Source organism: Pelophylax lessonae (assembly GCF_965119305.1).
Source record: "Pelophylax lessonae genome assembly, chromosome: 8".
Taxonomy (NCBI): Eukaryota; Metazoa; Chordata; class Amphibia; order Anura; family Ranidae; genus Pelophylax; species Pelophylax lessonae.
The window spans coordinates 34,611,461-34,637,775 of NC_138775.1; the positions used below are offsets into that span (position 1 = coordinate 34,611,461).

At 43.8% G+C, this 26,315-nt stretch overlaps 1 protein-coding gene across 1 annotated transcript in view; it reads right to left on the bottom strand.

Moving 5' to 3' along the window:
• Positions 1–25,889, bottom strand: part of IL17RC (interleukin 17 receptor C) — a 126,822-nt gene extending 100,933 nt beyond the window's left edge. The window contains exon 1 of the mRNA XM_082265783.1: positions 25,727–25,889. Coding sequence (XP_082121909.1) covers positions 25,727–25,849 — 123 coding nt within the window. The 5' untranslated portion in view covers positions 25,850–25,889. The remainder of the gene's footprint in view (positions 1–25,726) is intronic.
• Between the last annotated feature and the right edge of the window lie 426 nt (positions 25,890–26,315).

A 26,315-nucleotide genomic window follows, 5' to 3' on the forward strand; every position in this document is an offset into this window, starting at 1 on the left:
ACCCACTTAACTTTAGTACTACTTTAGTGGAAAAGCAAACCTATACCGTACCGAACCGTTCCAACACCGTACCATGTGGTACCAGCAGTGGAAAAGCAAACCGGGCCAAGCAGGGCCGAGTAGAGCCGAGCCGGTACTTGCAGTGGAAAAGTGCCATTAGAGGAACCAAGGCTTAGACAAACCTGTTCAAAGGGGCTTTAGCAGTCTGTCATGTGTTTTAACTCCCCAAGACTTCCAAAAAGTGAAATATCAGCTTTGGGTAGACAATTTATCTTTAATGATAAATCGGAGATGTTTTATTTCAGATTAGGTATTCTATGAAAACTTGAGAAATTGATATAGCCATAATTATATTTTTCTCCTATTTGTCCTTCCTCTTTCCAATCCAAGGACTCAGACCGCACCTGCAATAGATCCAGGTCTGTTACAGGGGTCCAGCAACATTAAACACCAACTGCATTGAAGAACTTCCCCTTTTATGAAAGCAGAGAGTGAATTATTATTGTATGTATAGACAGGACTTTCCAGCTATATTGTATGCGTTATCAGTGGATGCTGACATGTAAACACCTGGACATTTAAATGGAAAAGCCACAGTGACAGATATGCTAAGGGAGATGATTGATTTATTGGCACCAAGTTCCTAAATACTGCACCTGCTTGGAAACTGTCAACTGGACAGTATACTCAGCCCAGAGATGAACAACATACATACTCGGGGTGTGACTGTAGACATAGTAAACCTTGTGACTGCAATGGGGACCTGGAAACACAGGGAGCCTAGATTTTTCTGGTTTGACAATGATTAATCTGGGGAGAAATAACTTTTTACAAATGCGTGTACATGAAATTCAGTAACCTCTATATCAGCCATTCTCAACCATGGTTCTGTGGAATCCTAAGGTTCTTCCAAAGGTATCTAGGGGTTCTTAGACCTAAGGTTTTCGCCAGAGGTTGCTAGGGGTTCCTTGACCTAAGGATCCCCCAGAGGTTGCCAGGGGTACCCTGACCTAAGGTTTCTCCAGAGGTTGCTAGGAATTCCTTGACCTAAGGATCTTCTAGAGGTTGCCAGGGGTTCCTTGACCTAAGGTTCCTCCAGAGGTTGCCAGGAGTACCCTGACCTAAGGTTTCTCCAGAGGTTGCTAGGAATTTCTTGACCTAAGGATCCTCTAGAGGTTGCCAGGGGTTCCTTGACCTAAGGTTCCTCCAGAGGTTGCCAGGGGTACCCTGACCTAAGGTTTCTCCAGAGGTTGCTAGGGGTTCTTTGACCTAAGGTTCCTCCAGAGGTTGCTAGGAGTTCTTTGACCTAAGGTTCCTCCAGAGGTTGCTAGGAATTCCTTGACCTAAGGTTCCTCCAGAGGTTGCTAGGAATTCCTTGACCTAAGGTTCCTCCATAGGTTGCTAGGGGTTCTTTGACCGAAGGTTCCTCCAGAGGTTGCTAGGGTTTCTTTGACCGAAGGTTCCTCCAGAGGTTGCCAGGGGTTCTTTGACCTAAGGTTCCTCCAGATGTTGCTAGGGGTTCTTTGACCTAAGGTTCCTCCAGATGTTGCTAGGGGTTCCTTGACCTAAGGCTCCTCCAGAGGTTGCTAGGGGTTCTTTGACCAAAGGTTCCTCCAGAGGTTGCTAGGGGTTATTTGACCAAAGGTTCCTCCAGATGTTGCTAGGGGTTCTTTGACCAAAGGTTCCTCCATAGGTTGATAGGGTTTCTTTGACCGAAGGTTTTTCCAGAGGTTGTTAGGAGTTCCTTGACTCAAGGTTCCTCCAGAAGTTGATAGGGTTTCCTTGACCAAAGGATGCCTCAGAGGTTGATAGGGGTTGCTTGAGCTGTGGCTGTCTGACCTCCTGTATGATCGTACCCAGATAGTTCCAGGTCAAATTTCACTTGACTGTCTAGTAGTAGTTGTGGCATTCTGACCACCCCTGTAAGGGTGCATTCACTAATTTTGATTAGGTAATTTTTGCAGGTGTTCCCTGAGACCTTAAAACTTTTTCAAAGGTTTTTAGGGGTAAATAGGTTGAGAAGATTGCTCTATTTGAACTGTATCAGTAGAGAAATTAACTTAGAGGTGGATATAAGAGAAGTAAGGGGCCCTATAAAGCTTGCAGTAACACAACGCAACACCATCAAAATGTCTGAATGGGCCCTGATAGTTTTGCTCTGGGGCCCCATGGTACATAGTTTCAACCCTGGTACATGTCCATTAAAGGGGGTAAGGATTGTGATTGAAAACACAATCAATTTATCATAAATGTAAGCAATCAAATAAAAACGATTGTTTAATCAATCTTTATTACAATCAGCTCTCCAGGTGCTACAGGGATAGGAAATGGGGGAAAGTCATTCCGTTGGGGTCACAGACTGCAACAGAGATTTTAGAGACCTTATAAGGCCCCTTTCACACGATCAGACCGATCAGGCCTGCCTGATCGGGCCACCAGTTCTACTCTATGGAGAGGTGGATGTCAGTGGAGATGTGTCCGCTGACACCCGTCTGTCATCTGATCCGACAAGATTTGCTTATGTAGCACTGCCCCCATGGGAGCTGCTTAAATTGGATTCCCCTGGGTTACCCATAGCAACAGTCTGTTAAATCTTGGCACTTTAACACTTGAACAGTCCAGGGGATTTCTTTTCTTTTGGTATTTATTTAGGAACTTGGATAGGAGAATGGATGAGTGGGATACTCCAACTTGACAACTATGCACATATTTTGAGGACTTTTCACTACATTAAGTGCGGCAAGGCCGCTGCTTCACTTTGCCACTTAAGTGAAGATATGACGGGGGAACTATTCTGTGAATTACTCTTAAGGGTCTAACTTGGCACCCCCTTTCTCACTGACCGTGTGCTAGCTCTTGTCCTCTGACCCTACTGGAGTGGTCCCTATCCTGGACAGACCCCTGGCAAGCTCCCGGGTACTCATGGACACTGTTTTTCCTCAGGTAGCTTCTGCCTTCAACTCCACCGTCAGTATCCTGGACCTCTTGGCTCAGCACCACACCCTGGCTCACCAGGCCGACTGCCTGTGGCCACTTTTCTTGCTGACAGGAGGAGAGACAGCCATCACCCTCCTCCTGGGACTCTGCTTCCCACCAAAGATGCCCTGTCACATGTGCCCTTGGCTTTTATGTAAAATGCCAGAATGCACTGCGGTTGTGCCCTCCCACTAGGACTGTCACAAAAGCCTGTGTGTCACTGGCTGGGTTTCCTCCACTGCCCAACAGGCTCCCCTATTGGATACAGTGGGGACACTCCCTCAGACCGAGTGAATCACACATGGACACATGTAACAGGCAAAACTAACAATCAGACTCTCCTGATGAGCAGGAAGAGCCAAAAAAAAAAAAAACTAGGCTTTTACCTAGCACCTATCTATGAGGGTGCTACACTTAAAACAGACGGGTGGCGATATGTTCGCCATCTGTCCAGTGGGTCGGATCGGATGAAAATGGACATGCTGTTAATTTTCATCAGATTTCCCCATAGAGGAGAGCGGGACTCTGACAGGTCCGCCTCTGCACAGTGAGCGCAGACCGACCTGCCATCCGCTTGCTCAGCGGGGATCATCAGAGCGATGCCCGCTAAGCTAGCGGAGTCCGCCGAGCGGATCTGCCCCGTGAGAAAGGGTCCTAACTCTTCTTTAGTATATCCAAAACCAAAAATAACATATGGATGGAATTAGGTTTCAACAGTGAATTGTAGGCAGATATAAAAGACACAAATTAATGCATCTCTGTAATCAGTAATACGTCATAAATATAGTTTTTTTTAAATGCAAGCAGTGTAAGTAACTAAATGTGACCAGGTATCTGCCTCATGCAGTCCCTGTACAGCAGGGCTGGAGTGTGAAAGGAAGAAGCAGCACAAGAAGCCACAGAGTCGGTGCTAGACTATTTTGCACTCTAGGCAAGACCAACTCCATGCACCCCCCCAAAAAAAAAAACTGTACACGTTGCACCCCTTCCTGTACATAAAGCCCCCCCCTTTCCCCCTTTTAACCCTACTCTCCCCTTCCTGCACACACTACCGCCCTTTAACCCTACACCCCCTTCATTTACACACTGCCCCCCCTTTTAACCCTACACCCCCTTCATATACACACTGCCCTCCTTTAACCCTACACATCCCTTCATATACAAAGTGCCCCCCTTTACCCTACACACCCCTTCTTGTCCACACTGCCCCTTCCCCCTTCCTTCACACACTGCCCTTCTTTAATGCTACACCCCCTTCCTGCACACACTGCCCCCCTTTAACCCTACGCCTCCCTTCCTATACACACTGCCCCCCTTTAACCCTGCACACCCCTTCATATACAAAGTGCCCCCCTCTCTAGAGGTGACCTCCCCTGGGGATGAGGAGGTGACAGGAGAGGAATGGGGCACTGGCCATGGCTGCGCCCTAGGGGTGGCAGTGCGCCCTAGGCGGCCACCTAGTTTGCCTAGTGGTAGCACCGGCCCTGAGAAGCCAATCAGTTTATGTACTGGTAAGGAGCATTCTATCCAGTCACAGGCTGTGGAGTAGTCCAGAATGACCTGGGCTCAGATGAAAATTGGTTGAATGATGCTGGCCATCATACTGAGAACAACTAGCAGCAGAAAAAAAAATACTGCAGAGGAAAGCTCTGAATTGAAGTTGATTATTGCAACAAAAGCTGGTTTTATTTCATTTTTTATGGACTATTCATTTTCATATTATTTTTGCTAAAGTTCTGCTTTAATGGATGTACATGTGCTTTTGGCATATAGCAAATGTCGATAAAACGCGTGAGCAAATGAGCATTTTTTTTTCCTGATATGTCAAAGAGAATTTTTTTGCTTTATTCATTCCTGCATGAGATTAGATCTCAGGCCTCAATCTGCAAGAAAAAGTGCTTGTGTTGCCCAATGCTACCACAATTACCCTTTCACATGCGTCATGCAGGTTAGATAGGGTAATCCAAACACTCAATATTTCTGCAGCCAATCCCAGTGTTATTTAAGGTAGGCTAGACATTCAAAGGACATGTATGATATAAACAGTGTACACACAGCTGAGTATTCCCTGGTATGGACGTTTGATACACTTGGCCGCCGTTGCTTCATTACACCTGACAAGTGATATTTTTAAAGTCACCATTGACTCATGTTACAAAAATATATTCTCAAATACAAAGCATGATTCATCAATGTGCAATCAACGTTGAAGGTGGTACAAGGAGAGCCAACATTCTAAAGTCAATATACTGAGTATAATAAAAAAAAAAATAATAATATATTTATATATATATATATATATATATATATATATATATATATATATATATATATATATATATATATATACTGTATATACACACACACATACACACACGATTTTGCCAAAAGTATTGAGACGCCTGCCTTTACACACACATGAACTCTAATGGCACCCCAGTCTTAGTCCGTAGGGTTCAATATTGAGTTGGCCCACCCTTTGCAGCTATAACAGCTTCAACTCTTCTGGGAAGGCTGTCCACAAGGTTTAGGAGTGTGTCTATGGGAATGTTTGACCATTATTCCAGAAACGCATTTGTGAGGTCAGACACTGATGTTAGAGAGAAGGCCTGGCTCACAGTTTCCGCTCGAATTCATCCCAAAGGTGTTCTATCAGTTTGAGGTCAGGACTCTGTGCAGGCCAGTCACGTTCCTCCACCCCAAACTCACTCATCCATGTCTTTATGGACCTTGCTTTGTGCACTGGTGTGCAGTCATGTTGGAACAGGAAGGGGCCATCCCCAAACTGTTCCCACAAAGTTGAGAGTATGAAATGGTCCAAAATGTCTTGGTATGCTGACGCCTTAAGAGTTCCCTTCACTGGAACTAAGAGCAAAGCCCAACCTCTGAAAAACAACCCTGCACCATAATCCACTCTCCACCGAATGACCTCAACCCGATAGAACACCTTTTGGATGAATTAGGGCGGAGACTGCGAGCCAGGCCTTCTCCTCCACATCAGTGCCTGATCTCACAAATGCGCTTCTGGAAGAATGGTCAAACATTCCCATAGACACACTCCTAAACCTTGTGGACAGCCTTCCCAGAAGAGTTTAAGCTGTTATAGCTGCAAAGGGTGGGCCAACTCAGTGTTAAACCCTACGGACTAAGACTGGGATTCCATTAAAATTCATGTGCGTGTTAAGACAGGTGTCCCAATATTTTTGACAATATAGTGTACTTTATGTTTGTCCCAATTGTTGGTGTCAGTGGGGTGAATAGGTCGAAGGGGTGTTGGCTTTCAGTAGTGATAGTAGACAAGGCACAGTATTGTTTGGGGCCCACTAACATCTGTGCATTGAGGGAATGCATGTGTTGCATACGTTGATGCGTTGCAGTGCCATTCATCCATTCATTTGGAAGGAATAGTGCCCCATTGTTGGCATAAGTGGGGGGGAAAGTACCCAATTTTTGCTTTTAGCGGTAGTAATAGTACCCCCATTGTTGGTACCAGTGGAAGGAATAGAACTCCATTGTTGGTACCAGTGGAAGAAATAGTACCCCAATATTGGTGTCAGTGGAAGGAATAGTGCCCTATTGTTGGTATCAGTGGAAGGAATAGTGCCCTATTGTTGGTATCAGTGGAAGGAATAGTGCCCTATTGTTGGTATCAGTGGAAGGAATAGTGCCCTATTGTTGGTATCAGTGGAAGGAATAGTGCCGGATTGTTGGTGTCAGTGGGAGGAATACTGCCCCACTTAGTGTCAGTGGGAGAAAAAGTACCCCATTGTTGATGTGAGTGGAAGGAATAGTACTCCATTTTTGGTATTAGTGGATTAGTATCCCATTTTTGGTCAGTGGAAGGAATAGTGCCCCATTTTTGGTCAGTGGAAGGAATAGTGCCGGATTGTTGGTGTCAGTGGGAGGAATACTGCCCCACTGTTAGTGTCAGTGGGAGAAAAAGTACTCTATTGTTGGTGTCAGTGGAAGGAATAGTACCCCATTGTTTGTGTCTGTGGGAGGAATAGTGCCTCCTTGTTGGTGTCAGTGGAAGGATTGGTGCCTCATATCAGAGCGAAGAATCATGCTCCAAGGGCCGAATAAAGGCAAGCAAAGAGCCACATCTGGCCCCTGGGCCACAGTTTGGAGACCACTGCTCTGAGATGTACATTTAAATACTAACCCACTTTGGCAGCACTGTTAACATGTTTGCACCCATGCCTTGCAGCACTGGTGTCATCAGTTCAAATCCTGACTCTGACACTACCTGCATGGAGTTTTCATGTTCTCCCTGTACTTGCATGGATTTCCTCCCACATTCCAAAGAGAGTGGGTTCAGTCTTGACTTCTGTTTAAATTGGTCCTAGTATGTCAATGTATGTATGTGACGTAGGTACCTTAGACTGTAAACCTCTTGAGGGCAGGGAGTGACATACATGTACAATATATTTTAAAGCACCATGTAAATTGTCATTGCTATAAAATACTGTAATAAATTTCGAGGTATAAATCACTGTGGTCGTTTCAGATGGCTGTCTGAGCTGAATCTATGTAGCAGCTTCCAACACTAAGTCATCCAGTGGGTAATAAAATTATATAACTATGGAACATTCAAAACCCCATATTGCTATAAAAATCACGTGTGAGCTCGCTATTACATATAGGGAGGACAAAGGTCTCCCTCGTTTCTTGGTGCCAATGAGATTTGTCACTTTTATCACCAAACCAAAAAAACACAATACTGCTCCAAAAGCCTGCGCTTGGATTTCCAATTTCCACCTCAGGTCTGGTACAGCTAAGGAGCACGTCTTTGCCCACAGCCCACCAAAAAAATATGGAGCAAATGCCGTATACCAGGTTCAGCTAAAACATCTTCAGTTCACGTGGAAAAGTCCAATGATAACACTACACGTGATCCTCACCCACTGACACATTTAGTATAAAGGTCGAACATATTGAAGAGTGAGGATACCAGGTGGGGTGATCACCAGTAAAGGTGTTATAACTGAGCTTGGTGTGTAGCGTTTGCACCATTTTGTTTGGTCAACCAGGTTTTGTTTGCTTCAGAACAATTAAATTCCCCATATGAGTCTATCCAGGGCCTTTTTTCAGGGGGAACGCGGAGGAACGCAGTTCCGGCACCTCCAACACTGAATTTATTTAAGTGCAAGGGGTGCTGGGGTGTGCTGGACAGTCTATTGATGATGGCCACTGGGAGATCTATTGTCGCCAGTGGGGATCCATTTTTGCATGGGGGTCTATTGTTGCTGGAGGAAGATCTATTTTTGCTGGATGGGAACTTATATTTCTGGGGAGTCAGTTGTTGCTAGAAGGGATCTACTGTTGAGAGAGAGGTCTATTGTTGCTGGCTGCTGGAGAATTTAATGCTGTTCCTGGTGGTCTATTGTCTTTGGGGTGGATCTATTGCTGCTGGGGTGGTATTTTGTTGTGGGGGTGGGGGGTAGGGGTATTGTTGTATAGGTGATCTCTTGTTTCTGGGGTATATTGTTGCTGGCTGCAGGGGATCTATTGTGCTGCTTTTCTTGTTATAATTAACCACTTGCCGACCGAGTACGGTAATAGTACTGCGGCAAAGTGGTTCGTTATCGTCCAGCCACGTAGTATTAACGTGACTGGACACTCCCCCTTCTGGGCGGCGCTCCCGCTGTTTTCATTCACAGCGGGAGTCGGGCCAGGGGAGGAGCAGCGGCGATCGCCGCTGCTCTGCCCCGATCGCCGGGCGGATCTCCATAGTGACAGGGAGTGACAGATCGGACTGTTCAGCATAGCTGGACATCCGATCTGTCCATGACTCACTCAGGCCCCTCCCCCCCTACACGTCAGTAAGCACCAGGCATACATTAACCCCTCCCTCTCCAATAAAATTAACCCCTTCCCTGCCAGTGTCATTTTTACAGTAACAGTGCATATATATAGCACTGATTACTGTAGTAATGTCACTGGTACCCCCAAAAGTGTCAAAAATGTCAGTCAAGGGTCCGATCTGTCCGCCGCAATGTCGCAGTCCCACAAAAAAAATCGCAGATCGCCGCCATTACGCGTTAAAAAAAAAAACACCAAAAATGACAGAAATCTTTCCCTTTGTTAGTAAACGCAATAACTTTTGCGCAAACCAATCAAAATACGCTTATTGTAATTTTTTTTACCAAACATAGGTAGCAGAAAACAAATTGGCCAAAAATTTTTAAAAAATTGGTTTTTACATCTTTTTTGGGGGGAATTTCATATAAAAAAATGTTAAAAATATTGTTATTTTTTCAAAATAAACGCTCTTTTTTTGTTTATAGCGCAAAAAGTAAAAATCGCACAGGTGATCAAATACCACCAAAAGAAAGCTCTGTTTATCAGAAAAAAAGGACGTAAATTTCGTTTGGGTACGGCGTCGCACGACCGCGCAATTGTCAGTTGAAGTCGCACAGCGCCGAATCGCAAAAAGTGGCCTGGACGGAAGACAGCAAAATCCTCCGGTGGTAAAGTGGTTAACAAGTTCAATACACCACAGAATGATACTTGGTTCTGTGTTCTCTAAAAGGAGCGATACTGGGAGGTGGGTAGGGGGTGAGACCAAGGGATGTGCTTGGGGGTGGGTAGGGGGCGGAGACAAGTTGTGACTCAGAAGGGGGGAGTTCCTGTACCTACTCTGAGAAAAAAAGCCCTGGGTCTATCTATAGGAATAAAAAAAAGCATCCTGAAGCCGGTCAAATCCACCTGCAATGAGTTCTGAATGATTTCAGAAGCATCCTAAACTGATGTCCAAAGCACGCTGCATTTGTCAAATGATGTCCAACAATGGCCCTAAAGTCAGCGTGGATGGTCTGGGTGTGTAGAGTTTCAATATCAAAAGCATAATCAGCTGTGACTTAGTGGTTAGCTCTTCTGTCTTGCAGGTCAAGGGTCCTCAGGTCCTCAAATCTCAACCAGAACACTATCTGCATGGAGTTTGAATGTTTTCTCTGAGGTTGAATGGGTTTCCTACCATATTCTTGGCTCCTGTCTAAACTGGCCCCAGTATGTGTATGTACAGGTGCATCTCATAAAATTAGAATATCATCAAAAAGTAATTTCAGTAATTCAATTCAAAAAGTGAAACTCATAATTTATATGGATGCAGAGTGATATATTTCAAGCATTTTTTTCTATTAATTTTGATGATTATGGCTTACAGCTAGTGAAAGCCCAAAATCCAGTCTCTCAAAAAATTAGAATATTCCATAAGACCTATAAAAAAATAAAAGATTTCTAATACAGAAATATTGGCTTACTGAAAAGTATGTCCATGTGTATAGTATGCACCTAATACTTGGTCAGGGCTCCTTTTACATATAGTCCTACAGCAATGCGTCGTGGCATGGAGGCGATCACCCTGTGGCACTGCTGATGTGTTATGGAAGCCCAGGTTGCTTTGATAGTGGCCTTCAGCTCATCTTCTTTGTTGTGTCTGGTGTCTCTAATCTTCCTCTTGACAATACCCCACAGATTCTCTATGGGGTTTAGGTCAGGCCAGTTTTCTGGCCAATCAAGCACAGTGATACCATGATCATTAAACCAGGTATTGGTACTTTTGGCAGTGTGGGCAGGTGCCAAGTCAGCATCTTAATAAAGCTGGTCAGCAGAGGGAAGCATGAAGTGCTGTCAGAATATTTATACTGCTCTGATATAACAGTGTCTCCATTTATGTAAATAAGCAAAGATCTGTAAAGTAGGAGAATCTCAGCTTATTTCCACAAATCAATATGTAACAAGTTCTTTTTAATCGATTAATTTCTTTTTAAAAGCATATACCAATCTTAGTGAAAACAGTCTACAGTAGGAAATATATATAAGAATATTTATTCCCAAGACATGTATTCAAAGGAGGTTTGAACTTTCAGTGACCTTCTACAACATGGACGCCACTGCTCAAAATTTCTATTTAAAACAGAATATGACATATTTCCATTTTTCTTTTATATAATCTCCCCAATAATCCTGATATACCCCCCCCCCCCCTTCTTCCCAGTATTCAGGTGAACAACCTTAGACATATCTGGGAAGAAGGTCAGGAGAAAGAAAGAGAAAAAAATATGTCCTGTCCTCTTTTTATAAGAGAGTAGTTCCTTTCCTTTTAAATCTGAGCATGTGTCTCTCTCTTCATCCAAACAGATAACGGAATAGTGTTATCTTTATTCGATTTTCTTAAATGATGTATTCTTCTAGACAATACTATTAACCATATGAGACAACCTATGGTTAATATATATATATATATATATATATATATATATATACCTATGTCAGATATACTTATTCCAATGTTTGTGGCTAACATTCGTTGATCACGTAATGAATATTTCATAGTATTTATGGTTAAATTATCTTTCTTTACCAGTTTTTTCTTGCACTGTAGTATTCAATAAATATATATATTTTTACACAGTTTTGTATTGATCCTTATCTTCAGTTTAGTGTCACTTAAAGCGGAGTTCCACCCATTTTTAATAGGTTGGAATACATAGCTGTATGTAATCCCCTTTAAAACGGCTTTTACCAATGGAAACTTTTTTTTTTTTTTTTTTGCTAGTAAATACCTTAATTTCTGCTTTATTCCTCCTCTCCTCACTTCCGGGTCCGATCGGCGATTACGTCATTCGGCGATTCGCAGTGTCTGCTGGGATGTATTCTATTCCAGAAATCTCGCAGTAGCTGAGCTGTAGTGAGCCGTGCCTGCCCTGCCTCCTCTCATTGGTTGTATTGTATGAATGTATTAAGGCTGTTCTCTGCCCCGCCTCCGCCCCGCCTCCTCTCATTGGTTGTATTGTATGAATGTATTAAGGCCGTTCTCTGCCCCGCCTCCGCCCCGCCTCCTCTGCCCGCCTCCTCTCATTGAGTTGTATTCATACAATACAACTCAAAGAGAGGAGGCGGGGCGGAGGCGGGGCAGAGAACGGCCTTAATACATTCATACAATACAACCAATGAGAGGAGGCGGGGCGGAGGCGGGGCAGAGAACAGCCTTAATACATTCATACAATACAACCAAAGAGAGGAGGCGGGGCGGAGGCGGGGCAGAGAACAGCCTTAATACATTCATACAATACAACTTAATGAGAGGAGGCGGGGCAGGCACGGCTCACTACAGCTCAGCTACTGCGAGATTTCTGGAATAGAATACATCCCAGCAGACACTGCAAATCGCCGAATGACGTCATCGCCGATCGGACCCGGAAGTGAGGTGAGGAGGAATAAAGCAGAAATTAAGGTATTTACTAGCAAAAAAAAAAAAAAAAAAAGTTTCCATTGGTAAAAGCCGTTTTAAAGGGGATTACATAGATCTAAAGTTCCAAAAATGAGTGGAACTCCACTTTAAAACGATCTTGCATTTTGTTGATTTATGGAAATAAGTTGATAATCTCCTAACTTACAGATCTGTACTTATTTACATAAATAGACACTGTTATATCAGAGCAGTATAAACATTCTGACAGTGCTCTAGAATTTCCTGGTAGAGGGCTGCACTGACTTATGGCCAGCAGATGACATGGTTCCCCAAATCATCACGGACTGTGGAAAATGTTGCATTACATTTGGAAATCAAGATCCCAGAGTCTGGAGGAGGAGTGGAGAGGCACAGAATCCAAGTTGCATGAGGTCCAGAGTGAAGTTTCCACAGTCAGTGATGATTTGGGGAGACATGTCATCTGCTGGTGTTGGTCCACTGTGTTTTATCAAGTCCAAAGTCAGCACAGCCCACTACCAGGAAATTCTCTATGCCACGCCGCATTGATACAGTAATTCATGCAAAAGGAGCCCTGACCAAGCATTGAGTGCATACTATACTGTACATGGACATACTTTTCAGTAAGCCAACATTTCCGTATTAAAAATCCTTTTTTTTATTAGTCTTATGTAATATTCTAATTTTATGAGATACTGAATTTTGGGTTTTCACTCTCTGTAAGCCATAATCATCAAAATTAAAAGAAAGAAATGCTTGAAATATATCACTCTGTGTGTAACACATCTGTATAAAATATCTGAGTTTCACTTCTTGAATTGAATTACTGAAATACATTTACATATACTTTTTGATAATATTCTAATTTTATGAGATGCACCTGTACAACTTCCTATGTGAGATAGGGACCGTCACAGGGAACTAAAGTTCCATTGTAAAAACTGTAAGCAAGCAGGTTTTTATGGCAGAAGAGACATGCACTCTCTTCTGCAATTATATGCCCCTACCTGCCTGCTCGCTGTTGTCTCTGGCACTGTAACTAAGCTGCACATGCGCATCTCAACTTACATTGCTGGGCCGGTCTCTGAATGCCTGTACACAGGGCCGGCCCTACCATGGGCCCTGCTGGGTCCATTGGACCCAGGCGGCACTTTGAGAGGGGAAGCAATTTGACTCCCAAGATTTTTTTTTCCAGCAGTTTTGTATTTCCTCAGTTTGAGGCGCATTACGGGCGGCATTTCCCATCTCATACTGCCGCCCGTAGTGCAAACTGATGAGTATGAGGAGGCGGAGCATCTCCTCCAGGGAACGTCCCTCATATGATTGTGGTGTGCGCAATGACGTCAGACATTCAGACAAACAAAATTTGAAATTGAACAAAATGGTATGTCATATGATTTTGCATATAGACAAGGAGCTGTTGCATGCAAACCTGATAAACTTCATTTTAGTTTCAATTATCAAGATATAAAATAATGGATGTGGGGGCCTGTTATAAGGCAGGTGGAAGCCTGTCGTGCTGAGAAGGCTTACCATTGCCGGTGGGCGGAGCTTGGATGGAAACCCGAGGTGAGTAGCACAGGCTAGCCTGAGGTGCGGGGTCTAAGCACCCACCGGTCTTCACCAGAGCCTCTGATGGTGAGGATGGATTTGGCTGCAGGTAGATACCAGGTCGCGGTCCCCAGGGTCGCCCCACCAGGGGGTAACCGGTCAAGGTCCGAAGATGGATGAGCCGACAAGGAGAATCCAGAAGAGTAGTCAAAACGAGCCGGGATCAGGACAGGCAGCAAACAAGCGAGGTCAGGGACGAGCCAAGGGTCAACAGGTAGACAGGAATCAAACAGGAAGCAGGTTCAGAACACAGGAGAGCTGAAGACAACACAGCAAAGTGCAAATGCACCAGCTGCCTTTAAATAGGCCTCCTTTGGCGCCAAACGTCCGGGTCAACGTGTGAGAACGTGAGAACGCATCATGTGCGTGGGGTCACGCACGTTAGCTAATGCGTATTATCCAGGCGCTAATTCGCACATGCGTATTAGCCAATTCGCGTCTTCTAACAGGGCCTTTTGGTGGGCGTAATTTATTTTTTTTATTTTTTTGGGGGGGGGGGTGGGGGGCAGCATGTCTTGGGCCAGCCCTTCCTGCACAGGACCATTGGACAGGTAAGTATGAAGACTTTAGTTCCAGTTTAAATTGTAAGCTCCTTGAGGGCAGGGACTGGTTTGAATGTACAGAATGTAGAGCACGCATTGTCAGTACCATATAAATACCTGTGAAAATAATTAAGCACATATTTTTGACAAAAATAGATCAAGCAGAAATATAATATTTTGATCCTATGGAATTTACCCTGGCGTACATGTTTATAGATCATTATCATTACTGGTGCACAGTTATCAATACTGAAAATTGATAACATTTTAACTCCTTCCCAAACATCTGGTGTCCCTTTAAACATTTCTGAATGCCTAGGGCAGTGATGGGGAACCTTGGTAAGCATGCAGATTAGCACTCTGTGGAGTGATTTTTGCTGACACATAATGCTCATACATGGCGGGGGGGGGGGGGGGGGGTGCAGTTGCGAATGTTGGCCCCGGGCTCCAGATGCCATTGTCCCAACACTGTACATAAATTAATATGTTGTGTTTGGTCACTATAATTTTTCCAATAACCCCAACCCTCCAATTTACATAGAACCCATTGGTAAAACCAATGCGGACAAATTATTCTTTCACAGCGATAATTACTATCAAAGTGAGATTAATGGCACTGATTCCAGGAAGCCGATAATTTGGAATCATATGAATGCCAAAAAGTGATCTATGTTCTAATTTATTAATGATAATGATAACAACCTTTCTGGTGGCGGCACACACAGACATTTACATTAAAAAGCATGCATTGAGAAACCAGTTGTGTAATGTGCGGTAAACAAGTGATCTATATATCTAATGTCTCCAGTATGCAATAGGGATCACATACTACAGCATTCCTTTCCTCATGTTTGATACATTTCTCTTCTGATTTTATACAATGTACAAATACTGTAGATCGATGGTCTCCAGGCTTTTCAGCACAAGGGCCACATCATAAATTTTACACTTATTGTCAGGTCGAAAAAATTATTTTTGGAGTCCCCCCTTATATCAAAGTCCCCATAAGAATTCCCGCCTTACATCATCATCTCCATCAGAGTTTCCCCTTACATCAGGGTGCCCATCAGAGTTTCCCCTTACATCAGGGTCTCCATCAAAGTTCCCCCTAACATCAGGGTCTCCATCAGAGTTCACCTTACATCAGGGTCCCCATCAGAGTTCCCCCTTACATCAGGGTCCCCCATCACAGTTTCCCCTTACATCAGGGTCCCCATCAGAGTTCCCCCTTACATCAGGTTCTCCATCAGAGGTCCCCCTAAAATCAGGGTCCCCATCAGAGTTCCCCCTTACATCAGGGTCCCCATCAGAGTTCCCCCTTACATCAGGGTCCCCATCAGATTTCACCCTAACATCAGGGTCCCCATCAGAATCCATCTTACATCAAGGTCCCCATCAGAGTTCCCCCTTACATCAGGATCTCCATCAGAATTCCCCCTTACATCAGGGTCCCCATCAGAGTTCCCCCTTACATCAGGGTCCCCATAAGAGTTCCCCCTTACATCAGGGTCCCCATAAGAGTTCCCCCTTACATCAGGGTCCCCATCAGAGTTCCCCACTTACATCAGGGTCCCCATCAGAGTTCCCACGTACATCAGAATCCCCATCAGAGTTCCCCCTTACATCAGAGTTCTCATCAGAGTTCCCCCTTACTTCAGGGACCCCATCAGAGTCCCCCCTTACTTCAGGGACCCCATCAGAGTTCCCCCTTACATCAGGGTCCCCATCAGAGTTCCCCCATACATCAGGGTCCCCATCAGAGTTCCCCCATACATCAGGGTCCCCATCAAAGTTCCCCCTTACATCAGGGTCCCCATCAGAGTTCACCCTAACATCAGAGTCCCCATCAGAGTTCCCTCTTACATCAGAATCCCCATCAGAGTCCGCCCTTACATCAGGTTGCCCATTAGATTTCCCCCTTACATCAGGTTGTACATTTATACAATGTACACATACTGTAGATCAATGGTCTCCAAACTCCAGGGGAGTCAGCTCCGTTCCTGTGTGCTGTGTGAAGGAAGGGGGGGGGGGGGGGGTGTCTCTTCCCACCAATCAGCTCTCTGTCTTCTTAAAGTTAGGACAACCCCCCCTCAGGTTTTGCACATCATTTGTTTTTGTTTTTTTGCAAAATGTAACTTATTTAGCGAATTTAAACTAAAGGTTCCGTTTGGTATTATTGGGTACCATATTGTAGGGTCAGGTTAGGCTAAGGGTCATATTGTAGGATTAGGTTAGGCTAAGGGTCATATTGTAGGGTCAAGTTAGGCTAAGGGTCATATTGTAAGGTTAGGCTAAGGGTCCTATTGTAAGGTTAGGCTAAGGGTCATATTGTAAGGTTAGGCTAAGGGTCATATTGAAGGGTTTGGTTAGGCTAATGGTCATATTGTAAGGTTAGGCTAAGGGTCATATTATAGGGTCAGGTTAGGCTAAGGGTCATATTGTAGGGTCATGTTAGCCTAAGGGTCATACTGTAGTGTCAGTTTAGGCTAAGGGTCATATTGTAAGGTTAGGCTAAGGATCATATTGTAGGGTCATTTTAGGCTAAGGATCATATTGTAGGGTCAGGTTAGGCTAAGGATCATATTGTAGGGTCAATTTAGGCTAAGGATCATATTGTAGAGTCAGGTTAGGCTAAGGGTCATATTTTTGATCAGGTTAGGCTAAGGGTCATATTGTAGGGTCAAGTAAGGCTAAGGGTCATAAGTGAAGTCAGGTTAGGCTAAGGGTTATATTGTAGGGTCCGGTTAGGCTAAGGGTTATATTGTAGGGTCAGGTTAGGCTAAGGGTTATATTGTAGGATCAGGTTAGGCTAAGGGTCATATTGTAGGGTCAGATTAGACTAAGGATTATATCGTAGAGTTAGACTAGGTCATCATTTGTTTTTTTCTTGCAAATGTAACTCATTTAAACTGAAAGTTCAGTTGGTTATTAAGACAAACTTTTGCAATACGTTAACACCCATGCATTATTGCATTGTGTTGCCATTTCGAATGGCACCCCAATGTAATAAAGGCTTATTTACATGGAGATCAGCACAAGCAAGCAGCTGAGCCGAAGGGTTTACTGCCCTCCACCCCTACACTATCACCCACATAAACACAGCAATGCAGCCGCTCAGGGCTGTACACATGATGAGTGTACAAAGCTCTGTTTTACAGCCAAGGGGAAATTTAAATGGCACTTTGCATCCGACAGGTGGTACCGCTGCCAAAAATGACTCATTTAAGTGAATGGGGCTGCACAGTGTATCCACATTTTGGGCTTAAAATAGGCAGTAAGGAAGTGAAATATCACTTCCTCACCACCAGCCAAACACCTTTTGAAAAGCAATCCACCCTAAAACGCTTTTCAGTGAAGGGCGATATGAGTCATGTAAATGAGCACTAAAACACCGCACCGCACTGCATTACTCTGCATTGTGTTCCCGAAAAACGGTATGTGCAGTTTGGACTGCGTAGGGTGCATTGGTAGCCCACACAAAATGAATGGGCTGTCAGACGCAACAATCATGTGCATTAGAGCAGTGCAGAAGTGTGATGTCATCCTTCACATGCATTTAGAATTTGTCTGCAGTTCCACTTTAAGTTGTGAAAATTCAGTAAATGTGTCAGACGCAATCAGCATCACCTGATGTCTAATGATAATATAGGCACTTGCCAAAAAAGTTTGTCATCGGCTTAAAATGTGAACGCTTGTTCCTTTGCTCTAGATAACACTTATTATCCAGGAATGTAGATGATGTTCTCCTCCCCGGGCGGAACCTGCACAATGCTTTCACTCTGCTACACTTATGTCCTTAAAGTGGAACTCTGGACTGTAACGGAACCTCAACCCACACTGTACTTGTGGACTTCCGTCAGTATACGGCTTCCTCACAGTCATGAACATAGATATCAGATTTTCCCAGCCGCCCTCATACAAAGCTAGCCGACAACTTAACTCTCTCTTTATTGAACAGTCACACCGAATTTATATATCAGATTACCACACACAGGTCAGGGGTTGCCTGATTACATTATCCTATGCAGATGAAATTGTATACAGAAATATAATTAACCTGAACTAATTATCTAGCGATCTGGACAGAAACAATGTGAGATAATTAACATTTAACAATGGAACAGACAGACTTAACACAATCCACATCACACCTTGATAGACAGACAATAGGAAAAGACTGCCAGTGACAGTCTGTCCGTCTCCTACATTGAAGTACATGGAATACACATCAAAGCATTGCTTTGATTATTTAGGAGTCACAAACTTTATGGCAACAGGCTATAGGTCTCACAGTGTAAAATGGGATTAGATCTTCACATTTCTTGAGAGATATTGTTGATAAATATTACTCTCCTATTTGAAGTTATCCAAACCATTTTCTCCGTGTCCATTCACTCTCAGTGATGGTGAGTGCCGTCACATGGACAAAATCAAAAAAATGACATCCATGGAGCACAGTCTGTCACTGGAATTAACCACTTAAGGACCAGGCCTATTTCTGACTTTTGTTGTTTACAAGGTAAAATCTGTATTTTTTGCTAGAAAAACCCCCCAATTTGGAAAAAATACACAGAAGCAGAAGCTGTTTTCTTATTTTTTTCAAAAAAGTGTATTTTTTCCAAAAAATTGCGTTTGTAAGACCGCTGTGCAATTACGGTGTGACATAAAGTATTGCAACAATCTCCATTTTATTTTCTAGGGTCTCTGCTAAAAAAAAATATATGTATAATGTTTGAGGGTTCTAAATAGTTTTCTAGCAAAAAATACTGATTTTAACTTTTAAACAGCAAGTGTCAGTAATAGGCCTGGTCCTTAAGTGGTTAAGTTCAAGAACGTTTTTAAGCCTTTTTTGTAGCTCAAATCAGGCAGATTGGTGTTTTTTTTTAAGAGCTTTTTTTTCTCTATACAAGTGCATTTCCACACATTTTGTTGCACGTGTTTGAGAATTTTTCTGCTTAAATACAATAAGTAGTAATAATTATTAAATAAAAATGATGAATAAAATAATAATAACAACAATAAAAAATAATAATAATAAAGTTATGAATAAAATTAAATGAACCCTAACCTCAAACCCTAATCCTAACCCCTAACCTAAAACCATAAACCTAACTCTAAACCCCAGCCCGGGTTCACACTATTGCGATGCGGTAACCAGCACGATTCCAGTGTACCACACACTGCTCTCTGCGAAGCGCTGCGAGTGTCAATACAAAGTTAATGACACCCCTAGATCGGTTCACAGATCGCAATGCGAACTGTGAATTCGGACAGGAATCGGATCGCAAAGGTGTGAACGCCCATGTGATCTGATTGTAGTGCGGGAAAGAAAAAGTTCCTGCAGCATTTATATGCGAATGGGAGGTGAGTTCAGCCATACAAACTGTATGGCAGAATTTGCATCGCACAGACATCACATGTAATCTGCACAGCAATGCGGTGCGAATCACATGCAACATTGGTGTTCGCAATAGTGTGAACCCAGGCCCAACCCCCTAACAAAAAAAAAAATGCAAAAAAAAATGAATACATTAATAATAATATTCATAAATAAATAATAAATAAAATGGGACTAAAACGCTGAAAAGCTTTAAAACATAACAGCAAATCATGAAACGGATGATATTTTTCCTCTATCGATTAATAAAAATCTGCCAAAGCTCAAAAACACTTTAAAAACACTGTACAGAAACGCTGTAAAACGTGCGTACAAACACCCAGAAAAAAACAAAGGGTCATATTGTAGGGTCAGGTTAGGGTAAGGGTCATACTGTAGGGTCAGGTTAGGGTAAGGGTCATACTGTAGGGTCAGGTTAGGGTAAGGGTCATACTGTAGGGTCAGGTTAGGGTAAGGGTCATATTGTAGGGTCAGGTTAGGGTAAGGGTTATACTGTAGGGTCAGGTTAGGGCAAGGGTCATATTGTAGGGTCAGGTTAGGGTAAGGGTCATACTGTAGGGTCAGGTTAGGTTAAGGGTCTTATTGTAGGGTCAGGTTAAGGTAAGGGTCATACTGTAGGGTCAGGTTAGGGTAAGGGTCATATTGTAGGGTCAGGTTAGGGTAAGGGTCATACTGTAGGGTCAGGTTAGGGTAAGGGTCTTATTGTAGGGTCAGGTTAAGGTAAGTGTCATACTGTAGGGTCAGGTTAGGGTAAGGGTCATACTGTAGGGTCAGGTTAGGGTAAGGGTCATATTGTATGGTCAGGTTAGGGTAAGGGTCATATTGTAGGGTCAGGTTAGGGTAAGGGTCATACTGTAGGGTCAGGTTAGGGTAAGGGTCATACTGTAGGGTCAGGTTAGGGTAAGGGTCATATTGTAGGGTCAGGTTAGGGTAAGGGTCATATTTTAGGGTCAGATTAGGGTAAGGGTCATACTGTAGGGTCAGGTTAGGGTAAGGGTAATATTGTAGGGTTAGGTTGGGTATCAGTGGCAGGCTAAGTGTCAAAGAATATACCTGAGGGTTAGGTTATGTTTTATGGTTCAGGAGAGGGATGGGTTAGGCCCATGTCATACCTGTCATTGTCTTGTTGGTGACAACCTGCTGTTGACAGAATTGCTAAGAAAGCAACAAGAACACTCACCTCCTACAGTGTTGCTCCCTGTCTATACCAGGAGCTTAGGTTGAGTCCCTGCCTTAGGGGACCCAACATAACCATGTGGTTCTGCAACATTTCCAGCATCAGAACGACCATACAAGAACAAGTGGTCTTTTAAGAGATCCTTTTGCTGATGAATTGACACCAACAACAGGATACCTACCAGTCTGGCTTGTACTTTGAACTGGCCATTCACGTGACAATTTTCAGTCAACCAGGTTCACCCATAACCCCTTGCGGTCCATGGGAACCACCATTTAATGCCTTCAAATGATTAGAAGTTTCAATAAAAAATAGAGTTGCAAGTTCTACTGTTCCACCAAATTGGAACCTGTATGACCACCTTGAAGACACCACTCTTGATGACAATTCTACCATTTGAGAATTCCCATAACTTTCTTTCTAGGTGACACTGGCCACCAGTACAAATAGAAAGGCGAATCTCCTCAATGGGGACACAAACAGTATTGAAATTTGACAAAGGGTCTAACCCATGGGTGCTTAACCTGTAGCCCTCCAGCTGTTGTGGAACTACAAGTCCCTTCATGCCTCTGCCTTTGGAAGCCATGGTTGTAACTGTCAGTGGCTTGCAATGCCACATGGGACTTATAGTTCCGTAACAGCTGGAGGTTAAGGACCAATGTTAAACACTTCCCAGTTCTAGCCAAAACTTAAAAAAAAAAAAAAAGTTTTGCCTAGAGATGCACTTTAAGGAGCCTATTTAGAAAATATACAAACATGACAAACATTTGTACAACCACAACGAAAAATCACTGTATTTTGTTTAATATGATTATTTCCAATGGATCGCAGCTCCATCAAGTGGCCATTATACGGTATTTTCTTGATTGAGAGCTTTTAACAAAAATACTGCAATGTGGCCACCAGATGACGCTGATGATCATAGGAAATAATCGTATTAAACAATAGATGGCAGTGCCAATGTTTGTCACATGCTTACAGCTGTTTCTTTTTTTTTTATAAATAGGCTTGTGGGGTTGATTTACTAAAATTGAAGAGTACAAAATCTGGCGCAGCTCTGCATAGAAGCCAATCAGCTTCCAGTTTTTTTTTTTTCAAAGCTTATTTTAACAAGCTGAAGTTTGAAGCTGATTGGCTACCATGCACAGCTGCACCAGATTTTGCATTTTCCAGTTTTAGTAAATCAACCCCATGAGATCATGGGCGTCCGCAGAAATTTTCCAGGGGGGGGGGCATCATTTTAGAGTCAGCCATGCTCCGCCCACTTTCAACAATGTCATGAAGGGGAGGGACTTAGTCATTATCACATAAAGTACAGTCATTCAAAGGTTTGAGAAACCTGATGCAAAAGCAAAGCTGACCCTCTCTGTTTTGGGTTTGAGCAGGCGGCGCATGCATGCACATGACATCAGTACGTGTTGTGACATCACGTGCCATGCCTCGGGGCCACAAATCTCAATTTTCTTGGCCCGCGCTCCCCCTCTCCTGGGCCTGGGACTGAGGACAGTGGTCCGCACAGCTGCTGATGTCAGTCACCACACAAGCCGTGACTCGCAAATATTTGTTTTTAAAGGGGGAAAATAAGCCGCTCTTTACCAGTTTTCAGAGCGCTGATCGCCGCTCACATGACCTGCTGCCTCTCTCCTCCTCTCGGCCTCTCCTCCTTCCCTCCCGACTGACGTCAGCATGGAATCCTCAGCACCGCCCGCTGCAGGCAGCTTTCAGACAGAGAGAGGCGACGGGTCACGTGAGCGGCAATCGGCGCTCCGAAACTGGTAAAGAACGGGTTATTTTTTTAAAACACATACACATGGGCACGGGCACACAGGATTATTAAACAGACCACACAGGATAGTATAAAGTGGCTTAACAACCAATTTAAAGGGGAAGTTGAGATTCCGGGGGGGGGGGCACTTTTCCCCCCCTTGCCTCCCCCCATGTGGATGCCCATGAATAAGATTTAGATTAGGGAATGTAGACTTTTTTTTAACCAGCTCTGGGTTCTCCATAGTAAAAATCTTTGGTGGATCTGTACTTGTCAAGTTACATTTCCAGGGACAGTTTCACAAGCTGAACCAGCCTCTGGCAACTGAATCAGCCTCTGGCAATAAGGGGCACCTGCTAACTAGGACCCTTCAACCACTTTATCTACAGACACTTTCCAGGGACAATATGTGGAAGCCGTAGAAGTCAATCTTGTCATCTAACACTACCTTTACACCTGTCCCGACAGGCAGAGAAACGTACTGCCCTTTGGAAGAGGTGCGACAATGCCATTAATTCTTACCCCACGCATCTGCCAACGTGCGCATTTTGCAACGTGCTGCAGCATCATGCAGTTGAGGGAGCATGATTTTGCAAAAGGGTCATGGACTTCTTTTGAGCTTTTCTTGCACATAGGGCAACCCATTGACAAGAATGGGCTGCCCTACACACGAAACGCGGGAACGCACATGCGCGCACGCTTCATCGCCTCTGCATAGTGAACACAGAGCCCAAAGCTGTCCTGTGAAATTTACGTAAAATTTTTCAAATTCTGAACTTTTGCTTGATTTTCTAATGGTTGGCAGAGGAAACCAATCTTCATTTTCAACCATAGCGACCATACATTTTGAAGGAACAGAATAAAAACTCTCGAACAAACAAAATTCTAACTGTGAATGTAGGCTTCGCTCAGGAATCGCACATATTGAAATGAAACCGGCTTCTATTCAAATAGCAGGTCTGGCCACAATTGTGAAGGCTTTCAAGCAAAATTAGTTGACTCCAAGATGGCAAGATCGAATGTTCTAAACGATTGTTCTATGAATGTTCAAATAAAAATCTACCTATGTATGGTCACCTTAAGCCTCGGTTCTCATATATGCGATGCGGGGAATGCAGTGAATCCTGTTCGTTTCCTGCACTGCATTGAAATCCCACAGTGTTCATGCTATCTGCTGCAGGTGTCAATGTTAAATTAACGACCCACTAGGACAGCTCGCAAAACACAATGTGATTGCCTGAATCGGATCACATGGATGTGAACACCCATGCGTTCCGATTCCAGTACAGCAAAAAAAAAAGAAAAAAGGGTCCTGAAACATTTTGGTGTGATTTGAGCATACAAAATAAATGGTTTAAATCGCACCACACAGACATCGCATGTGATTTGCACAGAAATGAAGTGCAGTTCCTGTGCGAATCACATGAGATGTGCCGCATTGCTGCGGTGTGAACCTAGGCTTAAGCAGTAGAAAACCCAAAAGCAAAACTTTATTTTATCACAGCTTAGATATTCTTAGATGTGATGGCTGCATTCCTTTTCTGTTTTAGCCTTTCTTTTGTCACTTAAAGATCTGGCCAGTAAGTCTGTTGTTTTTCAAACGAATAATGTAAATCAGTGGTCTCCAAACTGTGGCCAAGGGGCCAAATGCGTCTCTTTGCATGCCCTTATCTGGCCTTTAGGGCACTATTCCCCCACCCCCCCACTGACATCAACAATGGTGCAATAATGTATGCACTGACACCAATGATGGGGCACCATTCCTCCCACTGACACCAATGATGGGGCACTATTCCTCCCACTGACACCAATGATGGGGCACTATTCCTACCACTGACACCAATGATGGGGCACTATTCCGCTCACTGATACTAATGATGGGGCACTATTCCTCCCACTGACACCAACAATGGGGCACTATTTCCCTGACTCACATCAACAATGGGGTAATAATTTTGCACAGACACCAACAGTGGGGCACTATTCCTCCCAGTAACACCAATGATGGGGCACTATTCCTCCCACTGACACCAATGATGGGGCACTATTCCTCCCACTGACACAAATGATGGGGCACTATTCCTCCCACTTACACCAATGTTTGGGCACTATTCTTCCCACTGACACCAATGATGGAGCACTATTCCTCCCACTGACACCAATGATGGGGCACTATTCTTCCCACTAACACCAATGATGGGACACTATTCCTCCCACTGATACCAATGATGGGGTATCAGTGGGCACTGACGCCAATGATGGGGTACTATTCCTCCCACTGATACCAATGATGGGGTACTATTCCTTCCACTGACATCAACAGTGGAGTAATAATTTATGCACTGACACCAGCAGTGGGGCACTATTACTCCCAGTGACACCAACAATGGGGCACTAATATCTCCCCTAATACCAAATATAGGCCATTGTTTACTCCCACTGATGCCAGGACATTTTCCATTTCCACTGACCGTGGTCCGGTACATTAGGATGGCCCTCTGTTTAGGAAGTTTGGAGACCCCTGATGTTTAAACCATTTACCACTGACAGAGGTTCTTACAATGATCAGCTTTTATTTATTCATGTAAAACCTTTATCCCCAAAAAAAAAAAAAACCTGATACTGTAACTGATTATAAAATATTAGTTTGAGTTTGGCTCCAATTTGTTAGTGTATCTAAATCTGCTAGTCCATCTAACACTCCCCTCCCCCCAGACTAACAATGCAGCTGTCCAAAGATGTCCCCTGTGCTCCTTCATCCAGAGTGGGGACATTCTAATACATGAGGTGTGCTACTGGCCAGATCACCAGGTAAAAACCGAGGGGAAATAAGCCTACAATAAAAAAAAAAAAAAAAAACGAATGCAGCCACCACATCGAATGATTGGGTCAATGTTAAATTAACGACACACTAGGACAGCTCAGTGTGACTGCCAGAATCGGATCGCATGGATGTGAGCAGCCATGTGTAAACTGCAATATATGACATTTTTGGTTTTGGGATAAAGATCCCTCTAGTCTTCCATCCATAGGTATCACTTACCCCACTGCAGCTGATGGCACCCTCATCATTGGGTAGAGTCCGGAGTGCCCCCCTGTCCTGGGTACTGAGTCCATACAGTAAGATTTGAACCAGAAGGACGCTGAAGAACGTCACCCGTGTCATTGTCACCTGCCTGGCTGTTCAGATCAAAGGCAGGAAAACCCCAATGAAAAGTTTCTATCCAAGTAGGAAAGAAGTTTCTATAAAATGAATAAATGTAACAAGTTCTTCTGAAATCCAGGAGATGTGGAGGGGACCCACTTATAAGGGGCCCCAGGGGTAACCCTGATCACATCCTGTCAGCCGTGTCCTTGTCACCCGGCCAGGGAGATCAGAGTACAGGCAGGAAAATCCCATTGAAAACTTTGTATCCAAAAAAAAGCCCACTGATTGGAATGACTCAAATGCCTCTACGTTCCCAGCATAGAGGGTCCACTAGATGGGCTACAAGAGATCCCAGTGGAGATGTCCAACGTCCTAATTAATCCCAATCAGATCCTATCAGATCTCTATCCCTCTTGTTCTAGGCTCATGACAAGCTGTCAGTCCAGCAGATCCCAGGTGCCTTGTGGCTGGAGGAGTGTTGTGG